This window comes from Lucilia sericata, unplaced genomic scaffold, assembly GCF_015586225.1.
Source record: "Lucilia sericata isolate MDLA Ls3-8-SP2 unplaced genomic scaffold, ASM1558622v1 Contig000317F_arrow, whole genome shotgun sequence".
Lineage (NCBI taxonomy): Eukaryota > Metazoa > Arthropoda > Insecta > Diptera > Calliphoridae > Lucilia > Lucilia sericata.
In genome coordinates this window covers 93,639-108,357 of record NW_023994341.1, presented here as the reverse complement: position 1 = coordinate 108,357, position 14,719 = coordinate 93,639, and the positions used below count along the sequence as shown (strand labels likewise).

The window sequence follows — 14,719 nt, the reverse complement described above, 5'->3', positions numbered from 1 at the left end:
CATTAAAAAAAAAACTCCCCCCTAATCAAAAAAAACTAACGGTGCATGCGGTTTTTTAAAATGAATGCTAAAACCCAAGACTTACAAGATTTTAATCAAAATATCTTCGATGAGGATGAAATCATTAGAGAATATGCTGATCATCACCGTCGTCCTGCTACCTCGGCTCCTCCGGTATCCCATTATCGTCCGGGCTATAGACCCGGCAGCTCAAATGGTGGTTCATTGCATCAACTGGATATGCATGATTATTATTACTATCATCCTGATATTTACAATAAAGCCTCCGAAAAGAATCCCTGTACCGAGTTTCAATTCCGTTGTGGCAATAATGTGTGCATACCCTTGCATTTGAGATGTGATGGTTTCTATCACTGTAATGACATGACCGATGAATTAAATTGTGATGAGTACAGACTTCAAATACAAAATAAACTAAATACCACACAATCACCACCACCGGCTAATGTGATAAAAACTACCGCCAGTACTAGTACCAGCACGTTAAGGACCACTTTAACGACTACCACAACAACAACAACAACTACACCAGCTCCTAGTATGTTTATCGTCTATAAATGGCTTTTCATTATCTACTTCCAATCTAAACTTTGGTTCACATATTATACCAAAAATTATCTCAACAAAAAATATCTCTTTCATTTCATCATCTCTCGAAGAAATTTAAAAAAAAAATATTAACTTTACTAATTAAATTTTGTTTACATTATAAGTTTTCTAATTATTTTTCACAAAGTTAAGAAGGTTTTTTCGTTAAAAGAAAAATTAAACACACCTACAATTGGCTTAAAAACTAACACACAAATTTTTTACAGTGTAATTGGCCTGAAAATCGAAATTTTCTTATAGAACTCTTCCACTTAAATCAAAAGAGATATTTTAATAAAATTTAGTTTTAAAGAGAAGATAGGCTCCGGACCTAGTTCCTAAAGTTAATTTGAATCTAAGGTCCAGTTTCAGACTATAGTCCAGACTATAGTTTGCAGTTCAGATCATAGACTAGATTATAGTACATATTAAATCGTGACTATAGTTCAGACTATAGAAGTAGCTATAGTCCAAACTAGGACGTGACTATAGTCCAGAGTATAGCACAGACTATAATATATATTCTATAGTCCAGACTATAGACTATTCTATAGTGCAGACTATAGACTATTCTTTAGTCCAGACATTAGACTATTCTATAGTCCAGACTTAAGACTATTCTCTAGTCCAGACTATAGACTATTCTATAGTCCAGACTATAGACTATTATATAGTCGAGACTATAGACTATTCTATAATCCAGACTTAAGACTATTCTCTAGTCCAGTCTTAAGACTATTCTATAGTCCAGACAATAGACTATTCTATAGTGAATATACACTATTCTATAGTCCAGACTATCGACTATTCTATAGTCCAGACTATAGACTATTCTATAGTCCAGACTATAGACTATTCTATAGTTCAGACTATAGACTATTCTATAGTCCAGACTATAGACTATTCTATAGTCCAGACTTTAGACTATTCTATAGTCCAGACTATAGACTATTCTATAGTCCAGACTATAGATTATTCTATAGTCCAGGCTATAGACTATTCTATAGTCCAGACTTTAGACTGTTCTATAGTCCAGACTATAGACTGCTCTATAGTCCAGACTATAGACTGTTCTATATTCCAGACTATAGACTGTTCTATAGTTCAGACTATAGTCTGTTCTATAGTCCAGACTATAGACTATTCTACAGTCCAGAGTATAGACTATTCTATAGTCCAGACTATAGACTTTTCTATAGTCCAGACTGTTCTATAATTCAGACTATAGACTATTTTATAGTCCAGCCTATAGACTATTCTATGGTCCAGACTATAGACTTTTCTTTAGTCCAGACTTAAGACTATTCTATAGTCCAGACTATAGACTATTCTATGGTCCAGACTATAGACTTTTCTATAGTCCAGGCCATAGACTTTTCTAAAGTCCAGACTATAGTCTATTCTATAGTCCAGACTATAGTCTATTCTATAGTCCAGACTATAGTCTATTCTATAGTCCAGACTATAGACTATTCTATAGTTCAGACTATAGACTATTCTGTAGTCCAGACTATAGACTATTCTATTGTCCAGACTATAGACTATTCTATAGTCCGGACTATAGACTATTCTATAGTCCAGACTATAGACAATTCTATAGTCCAGACTATAGTCTATTCTATAGTCCAGACAATAGACTATTCTATAGACTATTCTATAGTCTAGACTATAGACTATTCTATAGTCTAGACTATAGACTATTCTATAGTCCACACTATAGACTATTCTATGGTCCAGACTTTAGACTAATTTATGGTCAAGACTACAGACTATTGTATGGTCCAGACTATAGTCTCTTCTATAGTCCAGACTATAGTCTTTTCTATAGTCCAGACTATAGTCTATTCTATAGTCCAAACTATAGTCTATTCTATAGTCCAGACTATAGTCTATTCTATAGTCCAGACTATAGACCGTTCTAGACTATTCTATAGTCCAGACTATAGACTATTGTATGGTCCAGACTATAGTCTTTTCTATAGTCCAGACTATAGTCTATTCTATAGTCCAGACTATAGTCTATTCTATAGTTCAGACTATAGTCTATTCTATAGTCCAGACTATAGTCTATTCTATAGTCCAGACTATAGTCTATTCTATAGTCCAGACTATAGTCTTTTCTATAGTCCAGACTATAGTCTATTCTATTGTCCAGACTATAGACTATTGTATGGTCCAGACTATAGTCTTTTCTATAGTCCAGACTATAGTCTATTCCATAGACCAGACTATAGTCTATTCTATAGTCCAGACTATAGTCTATTCTATAGTCCAGACTATAGTCTATTCTATAGTCCAGACTATAGTCTATTCTATAGTTCAGACTACAGACTGTTCTATAGTCCAGACTATAGTCTATTCTATAGTGCAGACTATAGTCGATTGTTTGTTTGTCCTTTTTTGTAATTTACACTGTAAATATTAATTGTAAATAACACTGTTTTTTGGTCAATTGTCCAGGAGGATGGTAACATTCTTAACTTTGTTTTTAACATTTTTGACTTTTAATCATCATTTAAAAAAAATCATTAAAAACTTAAAATTTTTACACATTTTTCTCTCTTTTATATATCACCCTTCACTCTACACCAAATTTCATAAAATGCGTTTTTTTTTTCGCAAAACAACAACAACAACAAATTTTAAAAATTTTTTTGCGCATATATTTTTTTCTTAAACAAAAATCATAAAAATCTAAAGCCAAAAAAACTTGCTTAAGCATGGAATTTATGTGTGAAAGTGGCGATTGTATACCATTGGAAAGTGTATGTGATGGTATAGGCGATTGTAAGCGTATGGATGATGAAAGTTATGGTCTGTGTCATTGCAGTAGTGATAAGGTAAGTTGTGTAATTTTTGTTAAGGGGAAGAAAAGCCACAACCACTTTTAGTGAAAAATAAAACAAAGTTCTTAAAACAAATCACAACCACATTGAAACAAACACTCACTACTCTTTAGTTCAAATGTATACGAGGCGGTGGCTGTATACCTAAAACACAAGTTTGTGATGGCAAACCTCAGTGTCGAGATGGCAGTGATGAAATTAGTTGTCGTAAGTATATTTTTAAAAGGAACATATTTTTTTTAAAAAAATTTTGTAGATGATTTGCATGTTTGAAAGTTTATTTTAAGTAAATGTTTGATATATTGCATGTAGTAGTTAAATGTTGTGCATGCCGGAGCATGTCTCGAGCATGTTTTGTTACAATATTTTTTACTAAAAACTTTAGTTAAAAAAACGTATTTTGTTGTAGTTTATAATTTTCTTAAAGAAAATGTTTAGTTTAGTATAAATTTTTGTAGAAATATTTTTATTATTTTATGTATTTTTGTTGTAGTTTTCTTTAAATTTTCTGTTAATTTAGAGTAAATTTTTAAAAGTATGTTTGTTTTTATTAATTTATTTTTTATACAATATTTTTATTTATTTATCTCAGTATTATTTGTTTATCTTATAAAATATTTGCATTTTCTCAGTGTATTTTTTTTTTAGTGTATTATTATTTATTATTTTTTATTTAATTTAATTTCTTTAAATTTATTTTTTCTTTATTCTAAATAATCCTTTATTTTAAATATTTTTTTAAGTTTGTATTTCTACCCTAAAATTTCTCTCAGTGTATGAACTATAAACTGAAAATTACTTCCAAAGTAGCAAACAAAATTCAAAATTATCACATAAAATCTTTTTAAAATTTCTCCCAAAAGAAAAAAACTAACCAAATTACTCTCTCTTTTAAAACAAAGAGAGTGACAAAAGAGAGCTTATCGTCTTAGAAGAAAATTTTCTTTTTAATCCTTTCCAATTTTATATAAAATTCGGAAAAAAAAAACAATTTTTTGGTTACAATCTAAAAATTTCATAATATTTCACTTTCATCTACATTTTCCATATTCTCCCTCGCACACTCTCTCACCCTCCCTCTCTCATATTCACCTCATTTCTACTCCTAAATCATTTCACTCCCTCACCTCAATTTTCCACTTAATTCTAAAGAATTCTGAACATTCTTAGTACATGTTTTATTTGGAGTCTGACAATAAAGTACCAAATTTTATACAAGAACTAGAAGAGAACTAGATCAGAACAGAACTAGAACAAAACTAGAACAGAACTAGAACAGAACTAGAACACAACTAGAAAACATCTAGACAGAACTAGAACAGAACTAGAACGGAACTAGAACAGAACTAGAACAGAACTAGAACAGAACTAGAACATAACTAGAACAGAACTAGAACAGAACTAGAACAAAACTAGAACAGAACTAGAACAGAACTAGAACAGAACTAGAACAGAAATAGAACAGAACTAGAACAGAACTAGAACAGAACTAGAACAGTACTAGAACACAACTAGAACACAACTAGAACACAACTAGAACACAACTAGAACACAACTAGAACAGAACTAGAACAGAACTAGAACATTACTAGAACATTACTAGAACAGAACTTGAACAGAACTAGAACAGAACTAGAAAATAACTTGAACAGAACTAGAACAGAACTAGAAAAGAACTTGAACAGAACTAGAACAGAACTAGAACAGAACTAGAACAGAACTAGAACAGAACTAGAACAGAACTAGAACAGAACTAGAACAGAACTAGAACAGAACTAGAACAAAACTAGAACAAAACTAGAACACAACTAGAAAACAACTAGAACACAACTAGAACACAACTAGAACAGAACTAGAAACAGAACTAGAACACACTAGAACACAACTAGAACACAACTAGAACACACTAGAAACAGAACTAGAACAAAACTAGAACACAACTAGAACACAACTAGAACAGAACTAGAACAGAACTTGAACAGAACTTGAACAGAACTTGAACAGAACTAGAACAGAACTAGAAAAGAACTTGAACAGAACTAGAACAGAACTAGAAAAGAACTTGAACAGAACTAGAACAGAACTAGAACACAACTAGAACACAACTAGAACACAGCTAGAACACAACTAGAACACAACTAGAACACAACTAGAACACAACTAGAACACAACTAGAACACAACTAGAACACAACTAGAACACAACTAGAACACAACTAGAACACAACTAGAACACAACTAGAACAGAACTAGAACAGAACTAGAACAGAACTAGAATAGAACTAGAACTAGAACAGAACTAGAACAGAACTAGACAGAACTAGAACAGAACTAGAACAGAACTAGAACAGAACTAGAACAGAACTAGAACAGAACTAGAACAGAACTAGAACAGAACTAGAACAGAACAGAACTAGAACAGAACTAGAACAGAACTAGAACAGAACTAGAACAGAACTAGAACAGAACTAGAACAGAACAGAACTAGAACAGAACTAGAACAGAACTAGAACAGAACTAGAACAGAACTAGAACAGAACTAGAACAGAACTAGAACAGAACTAGAACAGAACTAGAACAGAACTAGAACAGAACTAGAACAGAACTAGAACAGAACTAGAACAGAACAGAACTAGAACAGAACTAGAACAGAACTAGAACAGAACTAGGACAGAACTAGAACAGAACTAGAACAGAACTAGAACAGAACTAGAACAGAACTAGAACAGAACTAGAACAGAACTAGAACAGAACTAGAACAGAACTAGAACAGAACTAGAACAGAACTAGAACAGAACTAGAACAGAACTGGAACAGAACTGGAACAGAACTGGAACAGAACTGGAACAGAACTAGAACAGAAGTAGAACAGAACTGGAACAGAACCAGAACAGAACTAGAACAGAACTAGAACAGAACTAGAACAGAACTAGAACAGAACTAGAACAGAACAGGACTAGAACAGAACTAGAACAGAACTGGAACAGAACTCGAAAATACCAAAAAAGTACTTTTTTGCTTAAAAACAAAAGTTGTTCAGTTTTTAAAGGAATTAAAACATAGTTAAGAGAAATAATTGAAATTTATCATACAATATTTTCCCAAAAATTTTATTTTTTTTCAAATTTCCCTTAAAATTTTTATATTTGCATGTTTTCTTTTATAATTTACTTGCATTTTTCATGTCATTTTATGTATCAATGTTTTCATGTTTAGTTTTAAAACATTTAATTTTAATTTATCTCCTCATTATACTCATAAAAATTTTCTTTTTTTTTTTTCTCTATGCCAACAAATTTTGTTTCATTTCATGTATCATTTTTATTCAAAATTCTGCTTTCATCTTGAACTACTACTCTACTACTATTATCTGCATCTACTACTATTTAAAACTTATGCTCTTTTGAAAAAAAAAAACGAAATTTTTTTAAATTTACGTTAAAATTTGCCAGATTTCAATGCAAATTTTAATAAAACGCGCAATTTGGCTGAATGTTTAAGTTTTCAATTTCAATGTGCCGATGGCATCTGCATAGCGGGCTATAAATTATGCAATGGCATCACCGATTGTCTAGATGGTTCCGATGAAATCAATTGTCCCCTCAATTATGATGAAGCTAATTATGGTAAAAAAACTCAAAGAAATCCCTAAAGAATGGCTCCCAAAACTAACTTTAGCAAACTCTAGTAGTTTTTAGTTTAAGCACTTTCTTTTAACTCTTAAAAAAACCCTTGTTTTTGAAATAGTTTTTATACAAAACCATTTATGGAACAAAGAAATTTTGTTAAAAAAAGAACATTTTTTAAATTAATTTAAATTTTCATTTATTTTTCATTCATAACATACATCCAAACATCATACATACCTTCAACAACACCAAACATTTTACATCTACAAAGAAGATTTTATACCAGAGGATCCCATGAATTCCTGTGATATTTATGAATTTGAATGTGATTATTCGCGTTGTATACCGATTGAGAAAAAATGTGATGGTTATCCCGATTGTGATGATGAAACCGATGAAATCGGTTGTCCACCTTTTACAGGTAAACCAAAAACAACAAGACGTCAACGCCCCCTTTCCACCACGCCCCAGCCCCTTCAACTACATTATAACTGTTTAATTGTTTCATTACGTGTTTAATAAATGTTTTTTGTTTCACAGATTGTAATAGTAATGAATATGAATGTGATGACAATTTATGTATTTTACGTAATCAACAATGTGATGGCGTACAAGATTGTAGCGATGGCACCGATGAGAAAAATTGCACATTCTGTCGCGATAGAGCATATCTGTAAGGACAAAAAAAAGAGAACAAACAAAAATATAATGAAATTTTTGCTTAATTTAACAAAATTAATGGAAAACTTCAAAAAATCCTTTCAAATTCCCCTTTTTTACCAAAAGTACCAAAAGGTACTTTTTGTAGTTATTGATTTTTTGTCAAATTTATGTGTAAATCACTTAAAACTACTTATTTAAAGCAAAAATTTTAATTTTTCAAAAAGTACCAAAAAAAGTACTTTTTTCAAATATTCCCTTTTCCAACAAAAGTATCAAAATTTTGTAAACATAACACAAGAAAATTAATAAATTTAAACAAATTCTAAAAAAATAAGAAATTTTATACAAATTTGAACTTTTTTTAAAAAAGTACCAAAAAAAGTACTTTTTGTAATTTCCAATTTTGATTCAAATTTAAGTGTAAAACACTAGAAACTATTTATTTTATGTGTAAATCACTTAAAACTACTTATTTAAAGCAAAAATTAAAATTTTTCAAAAAGTACCAAAAAAGTACTTTTTACAAAACTCCCTTTTCCAATAAAAATACCAAAATTTTCTAAGCCTAACACAACAAAATTAAATTTAACAAAATTATAAAAAAGTAAGAAATTTTATACAAATTTGAACTTTTTTTCAAAAAGTACCAAAAAAGTACTTTTTAAAATTTAACATTTCCAGTGAAATTAATCACTAAAACGTTAAAAACTACTTATTTTCGCTAAAAAGTACTAAAACTTTCTATTTTTGACTAAAAATTTCAATTTTTAAAAAGTACCAAAAAAAGTACTTTTTTCAAAAATCCCCTTTTTCAAAAAAAGTACCAACATTTTCTAAGCCTAACACAAGAAAATTAATAAATTTAACAAAATTCTAAAAAAATAAGAAATTTTATACAAATTTTAACATTTTTTAAAAAAGTACCAAAAAAGTAATTTTTGAAATTTAACATTTCCAGTGAAATTTATCACTAAAACGTTAAAAACTACTTATTTTCGCTAAAAAGTACTAAAACTTTCCATTTTTGACTAAAAATTTAAATTTTTCAAAAAGTACCAAAAAAAAGTACTTTTTTCAAAAATTCCCTTTTCCAACAAAAGTACCACAATTTTCTAAGCATATTACAAGATAATTATTAAATTTAACAAAATTCTTAAAAATAAGAAATTTTATATAAATACTTACTACAAATACTTTTTCAAAAAAAGTACCAAAAAAAATACTTTTTGAAATTTACGATTTCTTAAGAAATTTATGCTTAAATATTTAAAAAATCTTTAAAAATACTTATTTCAAGCAAAAATTTAAATTTTTCAAAAAGTACTTTTTTGAAAATGTTTAAATTTTCCTAAATTTCAATTAGTAATGCTTAAAAAAGCTTATGCTTGCTAAAAAAATATGATTTTTTAGCAAAAGTACTTTTTTGGAAAAAAGTACCAAAAAAAAGTACTTTTTTAAAAATTGTTAAATTTTTGTAAATTTCGATAACTAATGCTTAAAAAATCGTAAGCTTGCTAAAAATATGATTTTTTAGCAAAAGTACTTCTTTGGAAAAAAGTAACAAAAAATTACTTTTTGCTAAAAATAGTTTTTTAAAGCAAATTTTAAAGAATAAAGTTGTAAAATTAAACATTTTGTTACAAAATTATAATTTTTGCAAAAAGTACCCAAAAAGTACTTTTTTTAATTTCATAAAATTTCAAAAATTCTTTAAAAAATTTTGACGAAAAAAGCAAATTTCATTATATTTTTAAAACAAAAAAGTCCTTTTAGAAAAAAGACCAAAAAAAAAGTACTAAATATGCTCCCTTTTTTTCTTAAATGTTTTTTTTTTTTTTTTTCAAAATCTTCTTGTAAACAACATCATTCATCAACCATATCATCAACTCAAAACAACAAAAACAACAACATTATCAACAACTCATTCACTCATCAATACACAAACCTACACCCTACACTCATAATGTAATCAAATCAATTTAAATACACTGCATTATAAAATTAAACAAACACTCTGTGGGGGAAAAAAAACTATTTCAGTTGCAATACGGGTGAATGTATTTTAGATAAATTACATTGTGATGGTCACAATGATTGTGCTGATGGTAGTGATGAGCACAATTGTGGTAAGTTTATCCCTTTGTTGTTGTATTTTTTTATCACAAAAAAAAGGTTTGCAACTTTTTTAACTGTAGCAGTAGTTTAGTCCCTTTTTTTAGTTTTATACACAATAGCTGTAGTATTTTAGTCATAACTTAAGTTTAGCACAGTTTTTACTAAATTTTTAAAAAATAATTTTTTATTTCCTAAAATTTTTTTCTCAATTTGTTTTGTGTTTTTTTTTATAAATGTTTTCATTTTATAATTTCTTTTATTTGTTTCTCATTGCAAAAAATGTTAAGAAATTTTTAAAGATTGTCACGCTGAGCAACTAAAATGCGATGGCAAATATGATTGTGACGATGGTTCCGATGAAGAGGGTTGCGATGGTAAACTTTCTCCCACTTTTTCTTATCCTCTTTCTATTTTACTCCTCTAATATGTTGTATCTTATTAACATATTTGTTATTGGTATCATATATTGGCGTGTCTAATCCTGCAAAAATCCCAACGAAATTCAAAATTTTAAATCCTGTGAAAAAATTCCAAAAAACTTTTTTAGGAGCTTTAGAAAGCTTGTCAGAAAACATTCAGAAACTTTTTCAAAAACCTGAGAAAAGCTTTTCTAGGACTTAAGAAAACTTGAATAAAAGCTATAGAAAGCTTTTCTAAAAGCTATAGAAAGCTTTTCTAAAAGCTATAGAAAGCTTTTCTAAAAGCTTTTGGAAGCTTTTTTAAAGCTTTAGAAAGCTTTTCCTAAGGTTTTAGAAACAAATTCTAAAAGCTTATGAAAGCTTTTCTAAAAGCTTATGAAAGCTTATCCAAAAGCTTTAGGAAGCTTTTCTAAAAGCTTTAGGAAACTTTTCTAAAAGCGTTAGGAAGCTTTTCTAAAAGCTTTAGGAAGCTTTTCTACAAGTTGTTTTAAAAGCTGTGTTAAACTTTTCTAAAAGCTTTAGGAAACTTTCTTCTCTAAATGCTTTAGAAAGCCTTAATAAAGACTTTAGGAAACTTTCTGAAAGCTTTTCCAAAAGCTTTAAGAAAATGTTTTAAAGTTTTTCTAAAAACTTTACAAAGATTTTCTAAAAGCTTTACGAAAGTTCTTTAAATGCTTTAGAAAGCTTTTGAAAGCTTTTCTAAAACCTTTACATAGATTTTCTATAATCTCCAGGAAAGTATTCGAAAATATTTAGAATTCATTTCTAAAAGCTTAAAAAGCTTTAGGAATATCTAGAAAGCTTTTCTAAACCTAGTCGAAAAGCTTTCTAAATCTTTTCCAAAAGGCAGCTTTTCGAATAGGTTTGGGTTTTAAATAATTTTGCGAAAAACCTTTTATTTTGTAAAGCTTCTTTAAAAGCTTTTATGTAATTTCGCAAAAGCTTTTAATATAATTTTCTAATTTATTTAATAAAATCAACCATAATGAGGTAAATATTTGTTTAAAATAATTTTTTTTATAAAAAGCTTTTATTGACAAAAGCTTTTATCGTATAATAAATAAAGCTTTTAAAGTAATTTTTTAAAATTTTGTATTAAAATTGTTATAAAAAGATTTACTTTAATAAAGAAAGAAATTTTCTGAAAAAAGCTTTTATTAGCAAAAGCTTTTCTTTATAACAACCAAAAGCTTTTTCTCGAACTTAAAAAATACCTTAAAATGTTTAGGGATTTTTTTACAAAATGTGTTTAAGAAAAAAAGCTTTTTATGCAAGAGCTTTTTAAAAAGCTTTTGCTTTAAAAAGTAGAGCTTTTACTGAAATATTAAAAAATTATATATCTAATTTGTTTTTTAAGGTCTTTAAAAATTATTTGTATTTAAAAAGCTTTCATTTTCTAAAGCTTCAGCTATAAAGCTTTTACACTTAAAACTATATTTCTTTTATAAATAAAAAAATAATTGAAATTTAAAGAAACAAATTTTAAAATTTTAGAAACTTTTCCCTTAAAACTCCATATCACCCAACCACTATTATACTAAAACTTTTCATTTCTTTTTTTCATTTCAACTATTATTATACATTTTTTGTTTTTGTCTTTCATGCAATTTATCTGTTTCATTTTCATAAAAAAAATCCACAAATCACAAAAACACCTTAACTTAACCAAAAAAAAGATCGTAACAGAGATCAGTTTATAATAAGATTTAAAAATGTCACCTGTCGTACGGATCAATGGAAATGTGATAATTCTGATTGTATTGCTAAGAACCGATTTTGTGACGGTTACTTTGATTGTAAGGATCATTCCGATGAAGCACCCAATTATTGTGTAGGCAAGGGTAATATAATGATTAGAAATAAGTTATATTTAATAAAGATTAAGTATTTCAAAATTTCTTAAGTATTTTTTTTTTTGTAAATTTAGTTGTAAGTCCAAAATATTTTATGTACAAAAACCATAAAACCCCTTTTTTAATGTGATATATCAAATTGTATATAATTTGTAAAAAAAATACAAAAAAAAAATCTCCTCATATGCTTTAAAACAAAAGCTCATTGCAAAACATGTTCTAACTAAATGTATTTTCTTTCTTTCTCTCTCTCTTTCTATTCCCTGCTTTATCTTTTTATGTTATAACATGACAAACAAACAAAAATCATGCTTGTCAAACACGCTTGCTTGTCAAAAAAAAAAAAAACAAAACATAATCATGCTAAATTCCCACTACACCACCACGCACACACTTGAACGCCCGCCCGCCCGCTCGCTCGACTCAAAAACACAAACAGTCACAACCGTTCTAACACCCGAGGACTGTAACGAAGATCAATTCTTCTGTGATGATGACTGCCATCCCAATACCATACGTTGCAATGGCCAATCTGATTGTGCTGATCGTAGCGATGAAGAGGGCTGTGCTCGTCCCACACGCCGTCCACCCACCTATCCCTGTCCCCAGCATACCTGCCCCAATGGTCAGTGTTATAGTGAGAATGAACGTTGTGATGGTATTTCTCAATGTGATGATGGTTCTGATGAAGCTGAATGTAAGTTATAACACTAATGTCCAGAAAAATACACACAAACAAAAGCTCCACAAAAAGCTCTACTAATCCCACTTAAACTAAACACTTTCATTTAAAATAATATTAAGCTTTCTTAGCACATTAAAACTTAAAGCACCATCTTTTTTAGTTCTAAGTTAGAAATTGGTTGATGGTTCGTTTCTTTTCGTTTATTTTTGAAAAAAGTGAAATGGTGAAAGCTTAGAAAAGCTTTTTTTTCCTTTAAACATGTATAAAAGCTTTAGCGAGCTTTTCTACAAACTTTAAAATGCTTTTATAAAAGCTCCAGAATGCTTTAGAAAACTTTTATAAATGCTTGAGAAAGCTTTTCTAAAAGCTTGAGAAAGCTTTTCAAAAGGCTTAATAAAACTTTTTAAAAAGCTTGTGAAAGGTTTTTAAAGAACTTGAGAAAGTTTTTCTAAAAGCTCTAAAAAGCTTTTCTGAAAGCTTTAGAAATATTTTCCAAGAGCTTTTTTCTAAAAGCTTTAGAAAGCATTTTTAAAAGCTTAAGAAAGCATTTCTTAATGTTTTAGAAAACGTATCTAAAAGCATTTCTAAAAGTTTTAGAAAACTTATCTAATAACTTTAGAAAGCTTTTCTAACAACTTTAGAAGGCTTTCTGAAAGCCTTCCCAAAAGCTTTTCTAGAAACTTCTGAAAAGCTTTTAAAATATTCAGAAAAAGCTTAAGCTAATTTCACTTTCTACAACAAAAAAAATCCCCTTAAAAGCACCCTCCACACAAAAGCTTTTTCTTTTCATCACCCACCCTAGCTCTTTGTAAACATCAAAAAAATACGAAAACTTTTTCTCTTTTTCTTCTCTATTACACACAAATAAATGCTTTTTAATCACAATAAAATAAAAACACAAACTCTATGCAAATTTTCACCATAAACTTTAAAAGGTTTGACGTGCAAAGAAGATGAATTTTTCTGTTTCGATCGTAAATTTTGCATCAATGAGACCCAACACTGTGACGGATTCTATGATTGTAAAGATTTTTCAGATGAACAAAATTGCATTGGTTAATATCTTTGTTTTTAAAAAAATCAATTTTCATTAGTTAGCTTTTTTTAAAGAAAAGTTATAATTTAGTAGAATATTTTTTTACCATAAAATTAAAAGCTTTTTTCTTAAGTTTATAATTTTTAATAAAATTAAGTAGTTGTTTAATGTTTAAGGCATGTTTATGTGTAAAACAGCACTTTAAAAAAATATTTTTTTTTTAAATTTAAATTTTTCAAAGCTTTTTAGAAAGCTTTTTTCTAAAGCTTCCGTAGCATATATCTAAAGCTAATATTTTTTATTAAATTTTCATAACAAAGGCTGTGCTGCTGATCAATTCCGTTGCCGTAACGGTGATTGCGTGCCCGGTTATGCCCACTGTAATGGTCGTACTGAATGCTTTGACCGCTCTGATGAAGAAGACTGTGCTGATCCTATTCCAGCTTATCCCAGCCGTTGCTCGGCTAGTCAATTCCGCTGTGACAGTGGCCAGTGTGTTAGTGCTTTGGCCAGATGTAATGGTTACACTGATTGTCTTGATTCTTCTGATGAGAAACATTGCAGTAAGTACAACAAAAAAAAATAGAATAAAAATAGGTCTATAAAGGTCCTTGAACAGGATCTTTCAAAAAAAGTTCATAAGACTAAACTCTAGTCCAGGCTATAGACTAGACTATAGACTAGACTATAAACTAGACTATAAACTAGACTATAGACTAGACTATAGACCAGGCTATAGACTAGACTCTAGACTAGACTATAGACTAGACTATAGACTAGACTATAGACTAAACTATAGACTAGACTATAGACTAGACTATAGACTAGACTATAGCCTATACTATAGACTATACTATAGACTAGA

The 14,719-nt window shown here is 29.0% G+C and overlaps 1 protein-coding gene across 14 annotated transcripts in view; it reads left to right on the top strand.

Annotated features, from left to right (window-relative positions):
- Positions 1–14,719, top strand: part of LOC119603612 (basement membrane-specific heparan sulfate proteoglycan core protein-like) — a 223,110-nt gene that overhangs the window by 171,085 nt on the left and 37,306 nt on the right. For 8 of the 14 annotated variants that reach the window (XM_037955699.1, XM_037955697.1, XM_037955701.1 and 5 more), the window contains 7 exons: positions 80–559; positions 3,310–3,449; positions 3,569–3,662; positions 10,149–10,235; positions 11,957–12,121; positions 12,573–12,830; positions 14,175–14,417. In XM_037955699.1, coding sequence (XP_037811627.1) covers positions 80–559; positions 3,310–3,449; positions 3,569–3,662; positions 10,149–10,235; positions 11,957–12,121; positions 12,573–12,830; positions 14,175–14,417 — 1,467 coding nt within the window. The remainder of the gene's footprint in view (positions 1–79; positions 560–3,309; positions 3,450–3,568; positions 3,663–10,148; positions 10,236–11,956; positions 12,122–12,572; positions 12,831–14,174; positions 14,418–14,719) is intronic. The other 6 variants (XM_037955703.1, XM_037955698.1, XM_037955704.1 and 3 more) reach the window with 6 other exon arrangements.